This window comes from Saccharomycodes ludwigii, chromosome I (genome assembly GCF_020623625.1).
Source record: "Saccharomycodes ludwigii strain NBRC 1722 chromosome I, whole genome shotgun sequence".
In the NCBI taxonomy this organism is placed as follows: domain Eukaryota; kingdom Fungi; phylum Ascomycota; class Saccharomycetes; order Saccharomycodales; family Saccharomycodaceae; genus Saccharomycodes; species Saccharomycodes ludwigii.
Window position 1 is genome coordinate 1,376,807 of NC_060200.1, and position 15,242 is coordinate 1,392,048.

The following is a 15,242-nucleotide window of genomic DNA, read 5'->3' on the forward strand; positions in this document are numbered from 1 at the left end:
GGGGAGCGGGGGCAGAGGGAAGGAGTACTTTAATAAATTCCGGTGGGATTTGGATTGCTACGAGCACTGCGAAATAATTTATGTTCATATATTAAAAAAAATAAAATAAAATAAAATAAAGAAATTTATAATCATTTTCACTTGTAATGTTACCGTTTTTATCCGAACAGCGGTTTTTCAGAACAATGTCCGATAAAGATTTCTGTTTACAGTTTACAGTTTTTTTTTTTTTCTATGTTAATAAGCACCAGTTTTCCCCTTTCTTGTTTGGAAAGAAAGAAAAAAAAAAAAAGAAAAATTTTTATAATTGTATAATATTAACAATTATTAGTATTACCACCATTTCGCTTGAACAACCAAATAAGTACAAGTTAAAATATCTTCCAGAAAAGACAAAAAAAAAAAAAAATCATTAAAACATTTACTATTTATATATTCCAAGTAATTGTTGTATATCAATATAGATCTCCCAACACTACTGTTTTGAATTCTTTCGTTCACAGGTATTCGGTCAAATTTTTATCACACAACACCTTTTTTTCAATCAAATTAATTTTATTTTTTCCCGTTCTTCATCTTTATTTATAAACACAAATACACATACATACATAACTAAGATAACAAAATAATGTCACAAAGGAAATTATATCAAGAAATTGATAAGTTATTGAAAAAAGTCAAGGATGGTCTCTCGGATTTTGATTCTATATATGAAAATTTTCAAGAAACGGAAACATCCCAACAATCTTATAGAGAAAAGTTAGAAGGTGATTTAAAAAGAGAAATTAAAAAACTACAAAAACATAGAGACCAAATTAAAACATGGTTAAGTAAAGAAGATGTTAAGGAAAGGAATGATGTGTTAGTAGAAAATAGGAGATTAATAGAAATTAGAATGGAAGAGTTCAAAGCCGTTGAGAAACTAATGAAGACAAAACAATTTTCTACAGAAGCCTTGTCAAATCCTGACATTATTCAACATCCACGTGAAATTTTAAAAAGGGAACAAATGAAGTTTATTGAGGATTCTATTGATGAGCTAAAAAAACAATTGGAAAGCTATGAGGCTCAAAAACTTACACATAAGTGCAAAAGAAATACTTTCCACATAGCTAATTTAGAAAATATTTTAAAACTAGTCACAAGTAATGACATGGAACCAGAAAAGATACAAGAGTTTCATGACGATATTGAATATTATGTTGAGAACAACGAGGATCCTGATTTTGTTGAATATGACACCTTGTATGAGGATATGGGTAGCGAAGTTAACCCAGACGATATGAATGACACCAATGTTGTTCAATCGCCTAAAAAAGGCAAATCCAAAAAAACTAAATCTACTAAATCAAATGTCACAGGAACATCTTCTAAACAGCCTATAACTTCTTCAGTTGACATTAGTACCAAAGAAGAAGAGGATGATGAGGAAGAAGAAGAAGAAGAAGGAGAGGAAGAAGAAAAAGAAGAAGAAAAAGAAGAAGAAAAAAAAAAAAAGAGGAAAAAGCAATAATTAATGAAAATTCTGACGATGTTCCAATTAATCGTAACTCGCATCATGTATCTGATTCACCTAATAATACACCAGATGCTACATCCGTCACTAGAAATGTTAAAAACGATAATATTGATAGCGCTGTGACGAATAATGACGGTTCCGATGATAATGACAAAATAACGGGACTAACAGCATCTAATGCTACAAAAAAAAGTGTTGAATCTTTACAAAGTGATAAAAGGGAGGGTGTTTCAGAATCGAAGTTATCCTCTGCGTCTTCAACAACGACTCCTTCTTCATCTGATGGCACTATTGCTTCTAACATCAATGCAAAAAAAGACAATGTTGATGCCAATAAAAACAAATCGGAAATACCTGAACTAAAGCTGAAAGATCGCACACAAGAAATTGATTCTATGATTGCAGAAAATTTAAAATTACCTGCATTTCAAAATAAACATTTCAATATTGGGTTGAAGAATTTGGTGGAAACAAAAAGACAGATCGTACAGCCAAGCGAGAAATTATCTGAAGAGATGAAACAAGAATTGGAATCATCCTTATTGAATTGCCCTGATTCTTTGGATTCTGAAGTTTCTAAACTAAATGAATTTCAGTTATCACAACCACATCCAACATCCATATTTTTCCCTAGTGAACCAATAAGATTTTTCTATAATTCAGATATCACAGAAACCCCAAACTTGAAAAAAGGAGATGTATACAGTAGAACTTCGCTGGCACAAATAATGTCCAAGTTTGATCTAGACACTTTATTTTTCATTTTCTATCATTACCAAGGGACCTATGAGCAATTTTTATCAGCAAGAGAATTAAGTCTACGAGGTTGGCAATTCAATAAAGTTGATCGTTTTTGGTATTATAAAGAAGAAGAAGTATCTTTTCCAGATAGCAGTAGTAATGAAAATGATTCTATTAGTAATGCTGGCAATAATAAAAATGATAACAACAATGTCAGTAAAAATAATGATACTAGTAATAATAACGATGAAACAAGTGTCCATATTAGTAAAAAGGATTCCTCTAATAAAATAGTAACCTCATGGAGATATTTTGATTACGAAAAGTCATGGTTGAGCAGAAGATGTGGTCCAGATTTTGTATATCAAGAAAAAGAATTTGAGAAAATTTGAAAATAAAGAAGGAAATACTTTTATTACCAGTATTTTTTTTCTTTTTTTTCTTTTTTTTTTTTTTTTTTTATATATATTTAAATATATAAGTTTCAAAATGTGTCTCCCCTTTTCCTGATCCCCTATTTATTCTTCTCGATATATGTATGAAGATTTATATTCCTCTCTCTCTCTCTCTGTGTGTGTGTGTGTGATATATAATCCATTTTATTTTATTTGTTTATTTTTACCTCATTTGAACATTACAACCATGTATTATAAATAATAATAATTTCAACCATGTATGGAAATATAGATACAAGCTTTACAGACCAGTTATTCTCCTAATTCTTGTTTTAGAAAATTTTTTGTAAAAAGAGTTATTTGTCTATAATTAAATTCAAATCCATCATTCCCACCGTAGTAAGGATCAGCAATTATATCAGGAAACCCACTTCCCTTGCTATTCCAATGCCCAAATTTGTACACTTTTCCCAATTTTTCATTATTATCATAATGACAACGTTTTTTCAAATCCATCAAGTTTCTATAGTTGGAGTCATCCATACAAATAATGTAATCAAATTCTTTAAAATGATTACCTTTGAATTGTTGGGCTATGTGATTTACAGGAACATCATGCGCATGACATGTAGCCACAGATCTACTATCTGGGGTTTGACCAAGATTATACGCTGATGTACCGTAGGACTCGATTTTTGAAAACCTATTCTTGTATTTGGGTGAATTTTGCACTATATGTTTAAATACCGCCTCTGCCATTGGAGAACGGCAAATATTACCTAAACATACAAATGCTACTGATATTTTTTTGATATTTTGACTGGTTGACATTGTTGCACTTGAGTTAATTTTTTTTTTGTCTTTTTTATATATTTATTCTTCTTATTTGATGACTCTTTTCAATAAACGAATTATTTTCACTGACGAGATAATGGTAACAACACATTATAAAATTAAGTCAATAAAAATTATTCCATGTTATTTTGGGTAAAAGATAAATATTACCCGGTTTGAAAAATGGTGGAATTGGAATTTCTGCTAATTTTCAAAGACGTATTAAATTTTTTTTTTTTTCAAATATTTCTCAAACGAATATTTTTTTCGCTTTTTTAGATCCAAAAATAAAATTTTATGGTTTTTTAAATTGTATTTTTTTAATTCACTTAACAGCTTTTCATCGGGGGGAAAAAAAAAAAAATAAAAAAAATAAAAAAAATAATTTAATTTCGCTACTAATTTATTCATCTACGTATGCATAAAATATTACTTGACAGTCTTTCTAAAAAGAATGACAAAAAATACAAAATGACAAACTTATTTATACTTATATTTTTATTTTTATTTTAAAAAAAAAAAAAAAATTCTAGTATTTAAACTGAAAAAAAAAACATTAGAAAAAAAAAGCTTACAAAGCCTTGTTAACTGGAGAAATAATCTTCTTACCCTTGTAAAAGGCAACAACCTTTTCAGCCTTTTCAGCAATGCCGGATGGAGTAAACCCAAAATGTTCGTAAATGGCAGGACCTTTACCAGAAGCACCAAATCTGTCCAAACCAAAAGATTCATGTGCATATTTAGACCAACCAAAAGTGCTTAAAACTTCAACACTCAAAATTGGAACACCGTCTGGGAAAACACTCAATTTGTATTCCTTAGATTGTAAACCAAAAGTATGGAAATCTGGTAAAGAAACGACACGAACTTTCAAAGATTTAGTACTTTCTAATTTTTTGGCTGCCTCAACAACAATACCAACTTCAGACCCAGTAGAAACTAAAATCAAGTCTGGGGCAGCACCACTAGGATTCTTCAAAACGTAACCCCCCTTAGCAGCCTTTTCAATGGAGGAACCTTCCAATTGAGGTAAGTTTTGTCTAGAAAGGGCAATAATAGATGGGGTATGTTTTGATTCTAAAGCAACTTTATAAGCAGCAGAAACTTCGTTACCATCAGCTGGTCTCCAAACTTGAATGTTTGGCAAGGCTCTAAAATGAGCCAGCGTTTCAATAGGTTGATGGGTTGGACCATCTTCACCCAAACCAATGGAATCATGAGTGGCAACCCAAATAACTGGGTGCCCACTCAAAGCAGCCAATCTGACGGCACCAGCAGCATATGAGACAAAATTTAAAAAGGTACCACCATATGGTCTGAAGTTGGCACCAAAAGCAGAAATACCATTCATAATAGCACCCATACCATGTTCTCTAACACCATATCTGATATATCTACCACTGTAATCACCCAAACCGGTAGACTTTGGTTGGAAATCAACAGCATCGCTGACTCTGGTCAAATTGGAAGGACTTAAATCGGCAGAACCACCAATTAATTCGGGAATATTATCGAAAATTTTACTCAAAACTATTTCACTTAATTTTCTAGAAGCAACAGCACTGTCACCTGGAGTATAAGTTGGTAAAGCACTTTCCCATCCACTTGGTAACTTTCCTTCCAATCTTCTGGAAACTTCAGCACCCAACTCTGGGAAGTTGCTAGAATATTTGGCAAATAGAGCATCCCATTCTTGGTTAGCTTTTGTACCTGGTTCAATAATGGACTTATTATAAAAATCGTAGACTTCTTGTGGAACAACGAAGGACTCCTCTGGGTTGAAACCAAAGCTCTTTTTCAATTGCTTCACATCATCAGGTTTCAATGGAGAACCGTGAACAGAGGAAGTACCCTCATTTAAAGAACCAAACCCGATGGTGGTACGTAGCTGAATCAAAGTTGGTTTATTTTTAGATTGTTTGGCTTGTTCTAAAGCTTCAGCAATAGCTTCTAAATTAGAATCACCATTTTCAACGTACAAAACTTCCCATCCATAACTTTCATACCTTTTAGCAACATCTTCAGTAAAGGAATAGCTGGTAGGACCATCAATGGTGATTTTGTTATCATCATGAATAGCAATTAAATTGCCCAATTGTAAATGGCCTGCCAAAGAAGAAGCTTCAGAGGAAACACCTTCCTGCAAACAACCGTCACCCAAAAAGGCAAAAGTGTAGCTGTCACTTAATGTATATCCTGGTTTGTTGTATTTGGCAGCAAAATTGGCTTGAGCGATGGCTAAACCAACAGCGTTACAAATACCTTGGCCTAATGGACCTGTAGTGACTTCAACTCCCGGTAATTCAAATTCAGGATGACCTGGAGTTTTAGAACCCAATTGTCTAAATTTTTTTAGATCATCTAATGTGAAATCATAACCAGATAGGTATAACATGGCATATAATAAGGCAACAGCATGACCATTAGACAAAACAAATCTATCCCTGTTAATCCATTCTGGGTTTTTTGGGTTGAATTTCAGTTGTCTGAACAAGACGTGAGCAGCTGGAGCCAAACCTAATGGAGCACCTGGATGACCAGAGTTTGCGGTAGAAACTTCATCAACTGCTAATAATCTAATTGTTGAAATAGCTAGTCTATCGATTTCGGAAAATTTAGTCATTGTTTATCTTTTTTTTTTACGTTGCTTTTTGGTTTTTTTTTTTTTTTTTTTTTTTTTTTTTTTCTTTTTCTCTAATCAATTTTTGTTTAAAAGAAAGAATTTGGGTCCAACTATTAAAATTTATAGGAGAAAGTTTAGTGGAGAAAAGATATTTAGGAGGTGAATTAAGTAATTTTAAATCGATAAGAATTATAATTTCCGAATCAATTCTTCTTTCAACAAAGTAACAGGAAAAGAAAAGGAAGAAAGAAAAAAGAAAAATAAAATAAAATAAAAAAACAGGAGAAAGGAGGACAAGACAGAACAACATAAGAAAGTAGTTACAGTTAAATGATCGATATTTATAACACAAATATTTTTTGAAAAGTTCCAAAAAGAAAAAAAAAAAAAAAAAAAAAAAAAATTATATTAAATTAAAACGTATCATAAGTTGATTGATGAAAATTACTAAGAAATGACTTTTTTTTTTTTTTTTTCCAACCTTTTTATTATTAGCAGTAGTACTGCATGCGTTTCTAAGTTCAGATACCATTCAATTACCTATGGATATATATTATGGTTACGTGCAACAATTATTACGTACGCGTTAATTGGTCGTACATAAAATAAAAAATAAAATTAAACACGAGTGGCAGAGAGAAAGGAAAAGAGGGAGATCTGTAGTCCGTTTTTAATTAATATGTGTATTTAAAGAACTTTTTCCCCATTCTGTTTTATTCTACCTTCATCTTTCTCAGAGGTTATACGGAAGAAAAAATAAAAAATATTTTTAAACAAGGCACCGAAAAAAGTGTATATATTATATCTTAACTATATCTATATTAATACAAAAATTACTGTTTTATCTCAAAATGATCTCTAAAGGGACTGGATGATTCTTCAATGTTAATAGAATCTTGTATCGTATCATTCGGAATAATAACATTAATAGTACTGCTTCCATGGTTATTGTCTTGTTCCGTCTGTTTGTCACCCTCGCTTGGCTCTTGCTTCTGTTGCTGCTCACGTATTCCATCTGGAACAGATAATTCAATAATAAAACTCCCCTCACTACTATGCTGTGATCTTGCATTATCATTTTCATTCGCATTATTTTCTTCGTCTTCAAAATCATTTTCCTCTTCTTCGTTTATTTGTACTAGTTTAGGTCTACCTCTAAGAATAGCAATTGTCGGTTGATCCTCATAAGCAAGCCTGTTTTTATTATTGTCAACGGGAAGATTAACATCAAGAATGGTATTTCCTTTATCATAACTTGATACACTACCCTTTTGATTGCTCTTACTGCTTAGCACAGTATTTCCACCCCTAGTACCATTATTTTTGTTATATTTTTCTGAAATACCATCGTTTGTATTTTTATTTGTTTTTTTAGTATCATTTGATACTAAGTCTTCTTGATAGTCTAAATCATCTAATATAGAACTACCTAAGGTAATATGACTTTTGACGTCATTAAACCTGTTATTTTGTGTATGATTTCTACCCCTTAGTTGGTTGGCGGTGTATTTTGTTAGAGCTGGTGTTGGTGGTTGTGGTGCGCCTGCACGTACCCCAGGAATATAAGTAACTGGTAAAATATTAGATGCAGCCACACTACTGGTCTCATCATTAATAACAACAGATCTGCTGTTATCGTGTGTATCTTTTAAACTTTTGTTTAATGTAGCCAAGGATTTTTTATTTATTATTGTGTGACCATGTTCGTTTTTGTCGTTATTATTAATATCACTGTGCATATAAATGTTAATATTTGCGCCATTATTGTTGTTATGGTCACTCATGCTCATATTGCTATTTTTATTATGTATTCTCCCTTTAATATTAGTGTTATTATTATTTACAATCTCAGTATCCATGTATGTAACATCTGCATTTAGATTATTGTCGTTTGTATCATTAGTATTTAAATCATTCATCATGAATTTTTCTCCACTAACATTATCCCCACCAACGACAGCATCATAACCATGATCCGTGTAATTGTCTTTATTTTCACTTTCATTTGAGGTATTATCAGGATGCTGATGTTGTTGGTTAAATTTTTCTTCTTCTAATAAAAGACATTGCTTTTTATATTTCATTTTAGTGTAATATTTATAATACAAGTACAATAGTGTTAATAGTACAATAAAAGATACGCCGCCAACAACACCACCAACAATGCCGCCTATTTTTGCCCCATCATTACCATTTTTAGAATGTGATGACGAACCTGAAGTGGATGTTCCACTAATAGCAGACGTGCTACTGGCAGCAGTCGCATCACTGGTCGATGCCGTAGCATCGGCGCTACTACTATAATAATCATTATCACTTCCATCTTTCTTTGCACAATAAACTGTTGGGCATTCTTCACAAGTTAGGGCACTCATCACACAATATTCATCACTGGAGCAGATTGGACATTCTAATGTACTTGGACACTCTACGCATCCATTAGATGATGTACCTGTCGGAATTACAGATGAAACAATAGTATCTCTCTTATAATAGACCTTTGTTGGTGATAACATGGATGGCATTGGAGAACTGATTATACTTGTTACAAAAACATTTTTACTATTGATAATATTCAAATTGCAAGTATAATTATGTTTTTTGTAATGATGATACTTAAAGACCTGACTTGGCAGGTTATTTATACTACTAGGGACTTCCCGTTCCTTCATATATTGCATTAAATCCATTTCATGCAAATAAATATGAATGAATATGGTTTGGTATCTTTTTTTTAATTTCTGCTTTTTTTTTTTTTTTTCTTTTTTTAAAAAAAAAAAAGAATATTCTTGCGTTAAGAAGTAAAACACCCTATCAGCAACAAAAAAAAAAAAAAAAAAAAGCGTCTAAGAATCGTAATGTTTCAAGTAAAAAAAAAAAAAAAAAAAAAAAAAAAGAAAAAAAACTAAAAATAAAAAAAAAAAGCGTTAAAATACCTTTTTTTTTTTTTTTTTTTTTTGTTTTCTTTAGATATAAAACTTTCAAGCATAGCATTTAGCCAACATTTAAAAACATAAATATATATTTTTTCCCTACAATTTAACCCCCACTAAATACTAGACTTGCTACATTCTTTAACCGCTTTACTCAGCTGTAATGTAAACACACTCTTAATCATATTCATTTCACTTTCCATATTATTATTATATATATATATACATTAAGTAAAAGGTGTTATGCCGTGAAGGATAAATGTTATAGATTTAAGATATATAAACTATGTTGTTTCCAAGTATTAACAACGGATAATAAAATATTTAATTTTACATAACCTAGTAATTAAGTCTAAGATAAAACATTGTTTTATATGTAATTAATTTCCACTTTTTCTATCTACTTTTGTTTCATCTATTTTTCTGGCATATTATGATATTCCAAAAAATAAAAGTTTTCCCGATTTAGTATCAGTATGAGATTTTATATATGAATTGTCAGGAATATTAGTACCTCATTAATGGAGCATGTTGTAAGGTAATGAGCTAATGGTTTTGTACTTACTCAGGCTCGTTCTAATTCGGTCTTTGCCTATTTTTATATATGTTCTATATATGATATTCAATTACTCAAATCTGATCTTATATATAAACACGGCTAATATATTTACAAAATTCAAAAACCTCTTCGGAGAGATGTTTGATTTATATATTCCTGTTTTTTTTTTTTTTTGTCCACTCGACAGCTTCTCAATATTTTGCATTATTATTTTTTTTTAAAATTTGATTATTGTTTGTTAGGAAAGTCGTCTACTTAAGGAATTTCCTCATTAAACGAGTTCTATAACTTTGAAAGTTTCATCACTGTGTCATTATTTTCCGCATTTTGTATAAATTGTGTTAAATATAATTTTACTTATTACTATAAATTTAACATATCAGCCATTCTAGTATAGTGGTTAGTACACATCGTTGTGGCCGATGAAACCCAAGTTCGATTCTTGGGAATGGCATATAAGTAATTTTTTTTATTTATTTATTACTAGTTTTATTATTTTCCACAGTTTGTATTGAGGAGGCAAAGTAATTAATTAAATATCCTTCTCTCTAGTCTACTAATACAAAAAACATTAGACTTCTCAAGATAACTTCTTTTTTTTTTTTCCATTATAATAAAAAATATATTATCATATTGTCACCTAAAAGGAAACAAACGAAAAAAAAAAAAAAAAATGAACAGTAATAATAAATTTGGAATAGCATCATTGAATAACAACATCAAAAATAACTACCGTGATGATATCACTATTACAGCTACAACAGGAACCTTTTATGATCCTTCGATATTTGATAAACAGAAATCACAATTATCACAACAGTTATCTGTCTTCAAAGATCAAATAATAAACTTTGCTAAAACACACAATAAACAACTTCAAGATGATCCTCAATTGAGAAGAAAGTTTGTCACATTATGTAATAATATTGGAATAGATTTTTTACAATTGGTAGATAAAGACCAAAAACAATATATATTTGATCCCAATGATTTTTATTATGAGTTATGTGTTAAAATTATAGAAATAGCAAGAGACATGGGGAGCATAAATGGCGGCCTAATATCATTCCAAGAATTACTAATACATTTAAATAATATCCAAAGTAGCAGTAATAACTCAGTCAATGTGAATGAATTGGATCTTGAGAAATCTTTTCAAATGTTAACCGTTCTAAAGGGCGGATTTGAGATAATTACTGTTGGTAAAAGGGGTAAAAAGTTTTTACAGAGTGTTCCCATTGAGTTAACTTCAGATCAAGCACAAGTGTTAGATATATGTTCTATAATGGGTTATACTTCCAAATCAATATTGAGGGATAATTATGGCTGGAAAGCAACACGATGTGCAACTGTACTAAATGCAATGGTAACCACTGGTTTGTTGTGGATCGATAATGGTGATATCTCGAAAAATGGCAACGATAACGAAACATTATATTGGGATCCTGCATGGATTATAAATTGTTAGTAATGTCGTTATAAACACCTACATATATATATATATATATATATATATTTTTCATCCTTTGTTATTATTTACGCTATAGAAGAGCTGTCCTATCTCAATTTTCTACTTCATTCTCCTGTTTGCTCTATATTTAGCGTTAATAGCTTCGACGCTTTGCATTACTTTTCTATCTTTCACCTTTTCATACTTTCTGACAACTTTGCCTACACCATCCCCAAGATTTATACAAACACGCTCCTTTCTATTAAAGGCGTCAGTTGATGGTAAAACTTGTTGAAATAGCTTAGTAATAGTACTTTTCAATTCATAATTTAAAACAGTAGCCCTAACATTATTAACTCTTTTGTAAGGCTTGAAATTTTTAACGATCCACTCCATCTCAGGGAATTTACAATCATATAAAATCAATGGCAGATCGCTTGCCATATCGTATAATGGCTTTTGCGGGGTCTTATTGATATCAAACATATCCAAAATTAATTCCGGTTCTTCCAAACGCTGGCCTATCAAAAATAGGGTCCCCATCATGCAACGAACTTGATGCCATAAAAACGCGCTTCCAATGAGATCTAAACAGTACATATCGTCACTACTATCGCCAACTTTGATAATCTTGCACTGTCTGATATATCTTTTGAAATTTGTAATTTGTTTAGAACCGTCAATTTTGCAAAAGTTTCTAAAATCATGTTCACCCTCCAAGTACTTACAAGCTTTTTCCATTCGCTCTAAATCCAAATAACTATCAATGTCGCCATCTCCCTGTTTAAATAAATATTTATAGTGGCGATGTATACAACTGTGTCTAGCATTGAATCCGTTCGGTGGCCTTAGACAAACTGCACTGACTCTAATATCAGGTGGTAAATTCTGGTTTAAAACAAGAACATAATCAATTTCTTTATCATCATAATTGGGATCTAATTGTTGCTCTGGAGTCAAATTGGATCTAATTTTCAAGGAAATAACCTGGTTCATTGCGCTAACACCTTTATCTGTTCTGCCACATCGACTAAAACTATATTCCTGAATATCTAAACTAGGAACTAATTTGCATTTGAACAATGATTCCAAGATAACACCTTCTACGGTCGGAAGTGGTGTTGGATCTTTCTGGACTGCTAATCCATTATAATTCCAACCTAGATATGCGAATCTGAGGGCGATAAATCTGGTATTATACTTATAAAAGTTGAACGTTTTAATTTTTTTTTTTTTTTGTAAAGTGTTAGTATCATTGTTATTTGTGTCATCTACATCTTTACGTTTAAGCAAAGGCTTAATTTTTTGTTTTTCAGAGGAACATTGAGTGGATTCTAATTCCTGTATTTTGTTTATTAGCTGTTCTTTGGTCCAAGTAGAATATATTTCTGAGGCTGAGCCGCTAGCGGCATTTATTTCGTTTCCTCCTTTAGGCCAAAGTCTGGACCACATTTTACTTAATATTCCGCTTGAATTTCTACTCATGTTTTGTAGAATTAAAGTGTCCCAATATAGACAGATATATATATATATATGTATATCTTGGTAATTACCATGAAGGTAAAAGTAAGTCTTCTTAATAATATTAACTAACTTGGCTAAGGCCGTTTTTTTGAGAAATGGGTGGAAAATAAAAATAAAGAAGAGGCAAATAAACACCTGGTTAACGTAATTTTTTTTTTTTTTTCTTTTTCTGACAGATATCTTTTTTCAAACTAATGTTCGTGTTTCGTGTGGAATTATTGAATAAATTTTTCTATATAATTTATCTATTTTTTAATTTTTAAAAAAAAAAAAAAAAAAGAAACGTTTATTTATTTATTAATTTTTTTTCTTTTTTTTTTTTTTTTTAACTTTTCATCTTCTGCGTTATGATCTAAAAAACATAACAAAAAAAAAAAAAAATTTAAATGCTACAGTTCCATAAATTTATTATACATTGAATCATTTATTTCATCAAGCCCTTTTCATTCTAACTTAAAGAAAGAAAGAAAAAATAGTCAAAACAACAAGCACAAGAGGTATAAATAATGTCTTCTTTGTCATGGGATAACTTAAAATATAGCTTACAGCCATGGATTAGGACAGCAGTAGAAGCAATGGGGTTTGAAACGATGACTCCCGTACAGGCATCTACTATACCTCATTTCTGCGCCAACAAGGATGTTGTAGTTAACAGTTATACAGGTTCAGGAAAAACCATATCTTTTGTCATCCCAGTATTGGAAAGATTGATAAAAGAGTGTGGCTACAAAGGAAATGAAAATAGCGGCGATGATATTGATAAAAAAATGAAACCTTTGCCAAGAGGACAATTTCACACGCTAATTGTAGCACCTACCAGAGAATTATCTAATCAAATTTCAAAAGTTTTTGAAAAGTTTATTGAATTTTATCCATATAACAATGATATTAAAACATTATTATTAGTTGGAGGTGATAGTAAACAATCAGTTCAAGAAGATGTTCAACTTTTTCTCGATACAAATGCCTCCATTTTAATTGGTACGCCAGGTAGAGTTTTGGATTTTTTAAGTAGTAGCAAAGTATCTTGTAAAGCATGTGGATGTGTCGTTTTAGACGAAGCTGATAGATTGCTAGATGTTTCATTTATTAAAGATGTCGAGTCAATTTTATCATTTTTACCAAAACAAAGACGGACGGGTTTGTTTTCTGCCACTATTGATAGCGCTGGTATGAATATATTCAAAACAGGGATGCGAAATCCAATTAAAATTAACGTAAAGCCAAGTGTAAATAACAATGGTAGTAAAACATCTAAGCCTTCCAGCTTGGCTATTAGTTATATTGTTTTGAAACCAGAATTAAAGCTAAAGGCATTGCTAACATTACTTTTTAAATACAAATATAAAAAGGTGATTGTATATTTTCCCACATGCCAAGCAGTGACTTATTTCTATTCAATGATTCAACATATTCTTCAAATTTTAAGAGAAAATGGTGGTGATGATAGCGTGCAACCGCCAGATGATTTAAAATTTTTTTCTTTGCATGGTAAATTATCTACCAACTCTAGAGTAAAAACATTACGCCAATTTGAGGAGACGTTGCTAAAGTGTTGTTTATTAACTACAGATGTCGCAGCCAGAGGTATTGACATACCTGATGTTGATTTAGTCGTCCAAATGGATCCACCAACAGATACTGATATTTTTTTACATAGATGTGGTAGAACTGGTAGAGCCAATAATTCAGGCAGGGCTATATTTATGTTGAATGAGGGAAGAGAAGAAGATTATATTCCATTTTTAGCAGTTAAAAATATCGAAGTGGAAGAATTGGAAAACTTTACCATTGACGAAAACCTTTATGACTTAGAAAGTATACATTCTTGGATATTGCAGGATAGAAGTAGATTTGACGAGAGTGTTAAGACTTATGTTGGGTTTATAAAATATTATTCTAGGCATAGTGCTTCCTCAATTTTCAGATTGCAAAGTATGGATTACATAAATTTGGCTAAACTGCATGGATTAATCAGATTGCCAAAAATGCCAGAAATCACCAAATATTTAGACATTACTATGAATGTTAGTAACAGACAACTTATGGAAAATGGTGGTTGGCTAATTGCTAATCCGGTTAATATGAATAAATATGCTTATTCTGACAGGCAAAGAGAGAAGAAGAGGTTAAAAGAGCTGCAGGAATTATCTGCAGTACGTGATAAGAACAAATTGAAACGTGAGTTGAAAAAAAAAAATCTTGCTTGGTCTAATAAGACTGAAACAAAGGAAAAAAAGTTGGAAAGAAAACAAAAACTAAGCATAAAAAGGAAAGCCATTGAAGAACGAATAAAATTGGAAGAAACAAAAGTGCAAGAATATAACGACGATGATGAGGTTGATTGGAAAGATTTAATTCAAGCTAAAAAAAGACAAAAAAATAGCAATAACAATAGCGAAGTTCAAGGTACATTTGATGATTTGTGAATTTATACTATGGATTATTATTACTACTATGCTTTATGATATATTAAGTAAACTATATTGTATATGTGACATTCAATACTAATGTAATATTTGGCTGTAGTGATTATTTGTGTGATTTTATGACTTAAAAAGTACATTTAATGGTAATGACACTTATATTTATAAGCGAAAATAGTTTTAGAGTTGATTGAGTTAAGAATTGATATATTGTTGAAGAGATCTAAGTTTTAAGTAC

General features: G+C 30.9%; 7 protein-coding genes and 1 non-coding gene across 8 annotated transcripts; 4 read left to right on the forward strand and 4 right to left on the reverse strand.

The window, feature by feature from the left end:
• Positions 1–628: 628 nt before the first annotated feature.
• On the forward strand, positions 629–1,513 carry NOT5 (CCR4-NOT core subunit NOT5; the record flags this gene model as incomplete). Its single annotated transcript, XM_046078409.1, has 1 exon — positions 629–1,513. One exon carries the CDS (start codon positions 629–631, stop codon positions 1,511–1,513), a length of 885 nt encoding a protein of 294 aa, XP_045936911.1.
• A 1,454-nt stretch (positions 1,514–2,967) lies between these two features.
• Positions 2,968–3,486, reverse strand: LTP1 (tyrosine protein phosphatase LTP1; the record flags this gene model as incomplete). Its single annotated transcript, XM_046078408.1, has 1 exon — positions 2,968–3,486. The coding sequence occupies one exon, from the start codon at positions 3,484–3,486 to the stop codon at positions 2,968–2,970; it is 519 nt and encodes a 172-aa protein (XP_045936912.1).
• A 574-nt stretch (positions 3,487–4,060) lies between these two features.
• On the reverse strand, positions 4,061–6,112 carry SCDLUD_000587 (transketolase family protein; the record flags this gene model as incomplete). Its single annotated transcript, XM_046078407.1, has 1 exon — positions 4,061–6,112. The coding sequence occupies one exon, from the start codon at positions 6,110–6,112 to the stop codon at positions 4,061–4,063; it is 2,052 nt and encodes a 683-aa protein (XP_045936913.1).
• Positions 6,113–6,945: 833 nt separating this feature from the next.
• Positions 6,946–8,637, reverse strand: OPY2 (Opy2p; the record flags this gene model as incomplete). Its single annotated transcript, XM_046078406.1, has 1 exon — positions 6,946–8,637. One exon carries the CDS (start codon positions 8,635–8,637, stop codon positions 6,946–6,948), a length of 1,692 nt encoding a protein of 563 aa, XP_045936914.1.
• A 1,349-nt stretch (positions 8,638–9,986) lies between these two features.
• On the forward strand, positions 9,987–10,058 carry SCDLUD_000589. Its single transcript has one exon. It is a non-coding gene; the product is annotated as a tRNA-His (tRNA).
• A 219-nt stretch (positions 10,059–10,277) lies between these two features.
• Positions 10,278–11,072, forward strand: SNF8 (ESCRT-II subunit protein SNF8; the record flags this gene model as incomplete). Its single annotated transcript, XM_046078405.1, has 1 exon — positions 10,278–11,072. The coding sequence occupies one exon, from the start codon at positions 10,278–10,280 to the stop codon at positions 11,070–11,072; it is 795 nt and encodes a 264-aa protein (XP_045936915.1).
• Positions 11,073–11,174: 102 nt separating this feature from the next.
• Positions 11,175–12,539, reverse strand: DEG1 (pseudouridine synthase DEG1; the record flags this gene model as incomplete). The annotated part of the gene is made up of 1 exon (XM_046078404.1): positions 11,175–12,539. One exon carries the CDS (start codon positions 12,537–12,539, stop codon positions 11,175–11,177), a length of 1,365 nt encoding a protein of 454 aa, XP_045936916.1.
• Positions 12,540–13,084: 545 nt separating this feature from the next.
• Positions 13,085–15,007, forward strand: SPB4 (ATP-dependent RNA helicase SPB4; the record flags this gene model as incomplete). The annotated part of the gene is made up of 1 exon (XM_046078403.1): positions 13,085–15,007. One exon carries the CDS (start codon positions 13,085–13,087, stop codon positions 15,005–15,007), a length of 1,923 nt encoding a protein of 640 aa, XP_045936917.1.
• Positions 15,008–15,242: the final 235 nt, after the last annotated feature.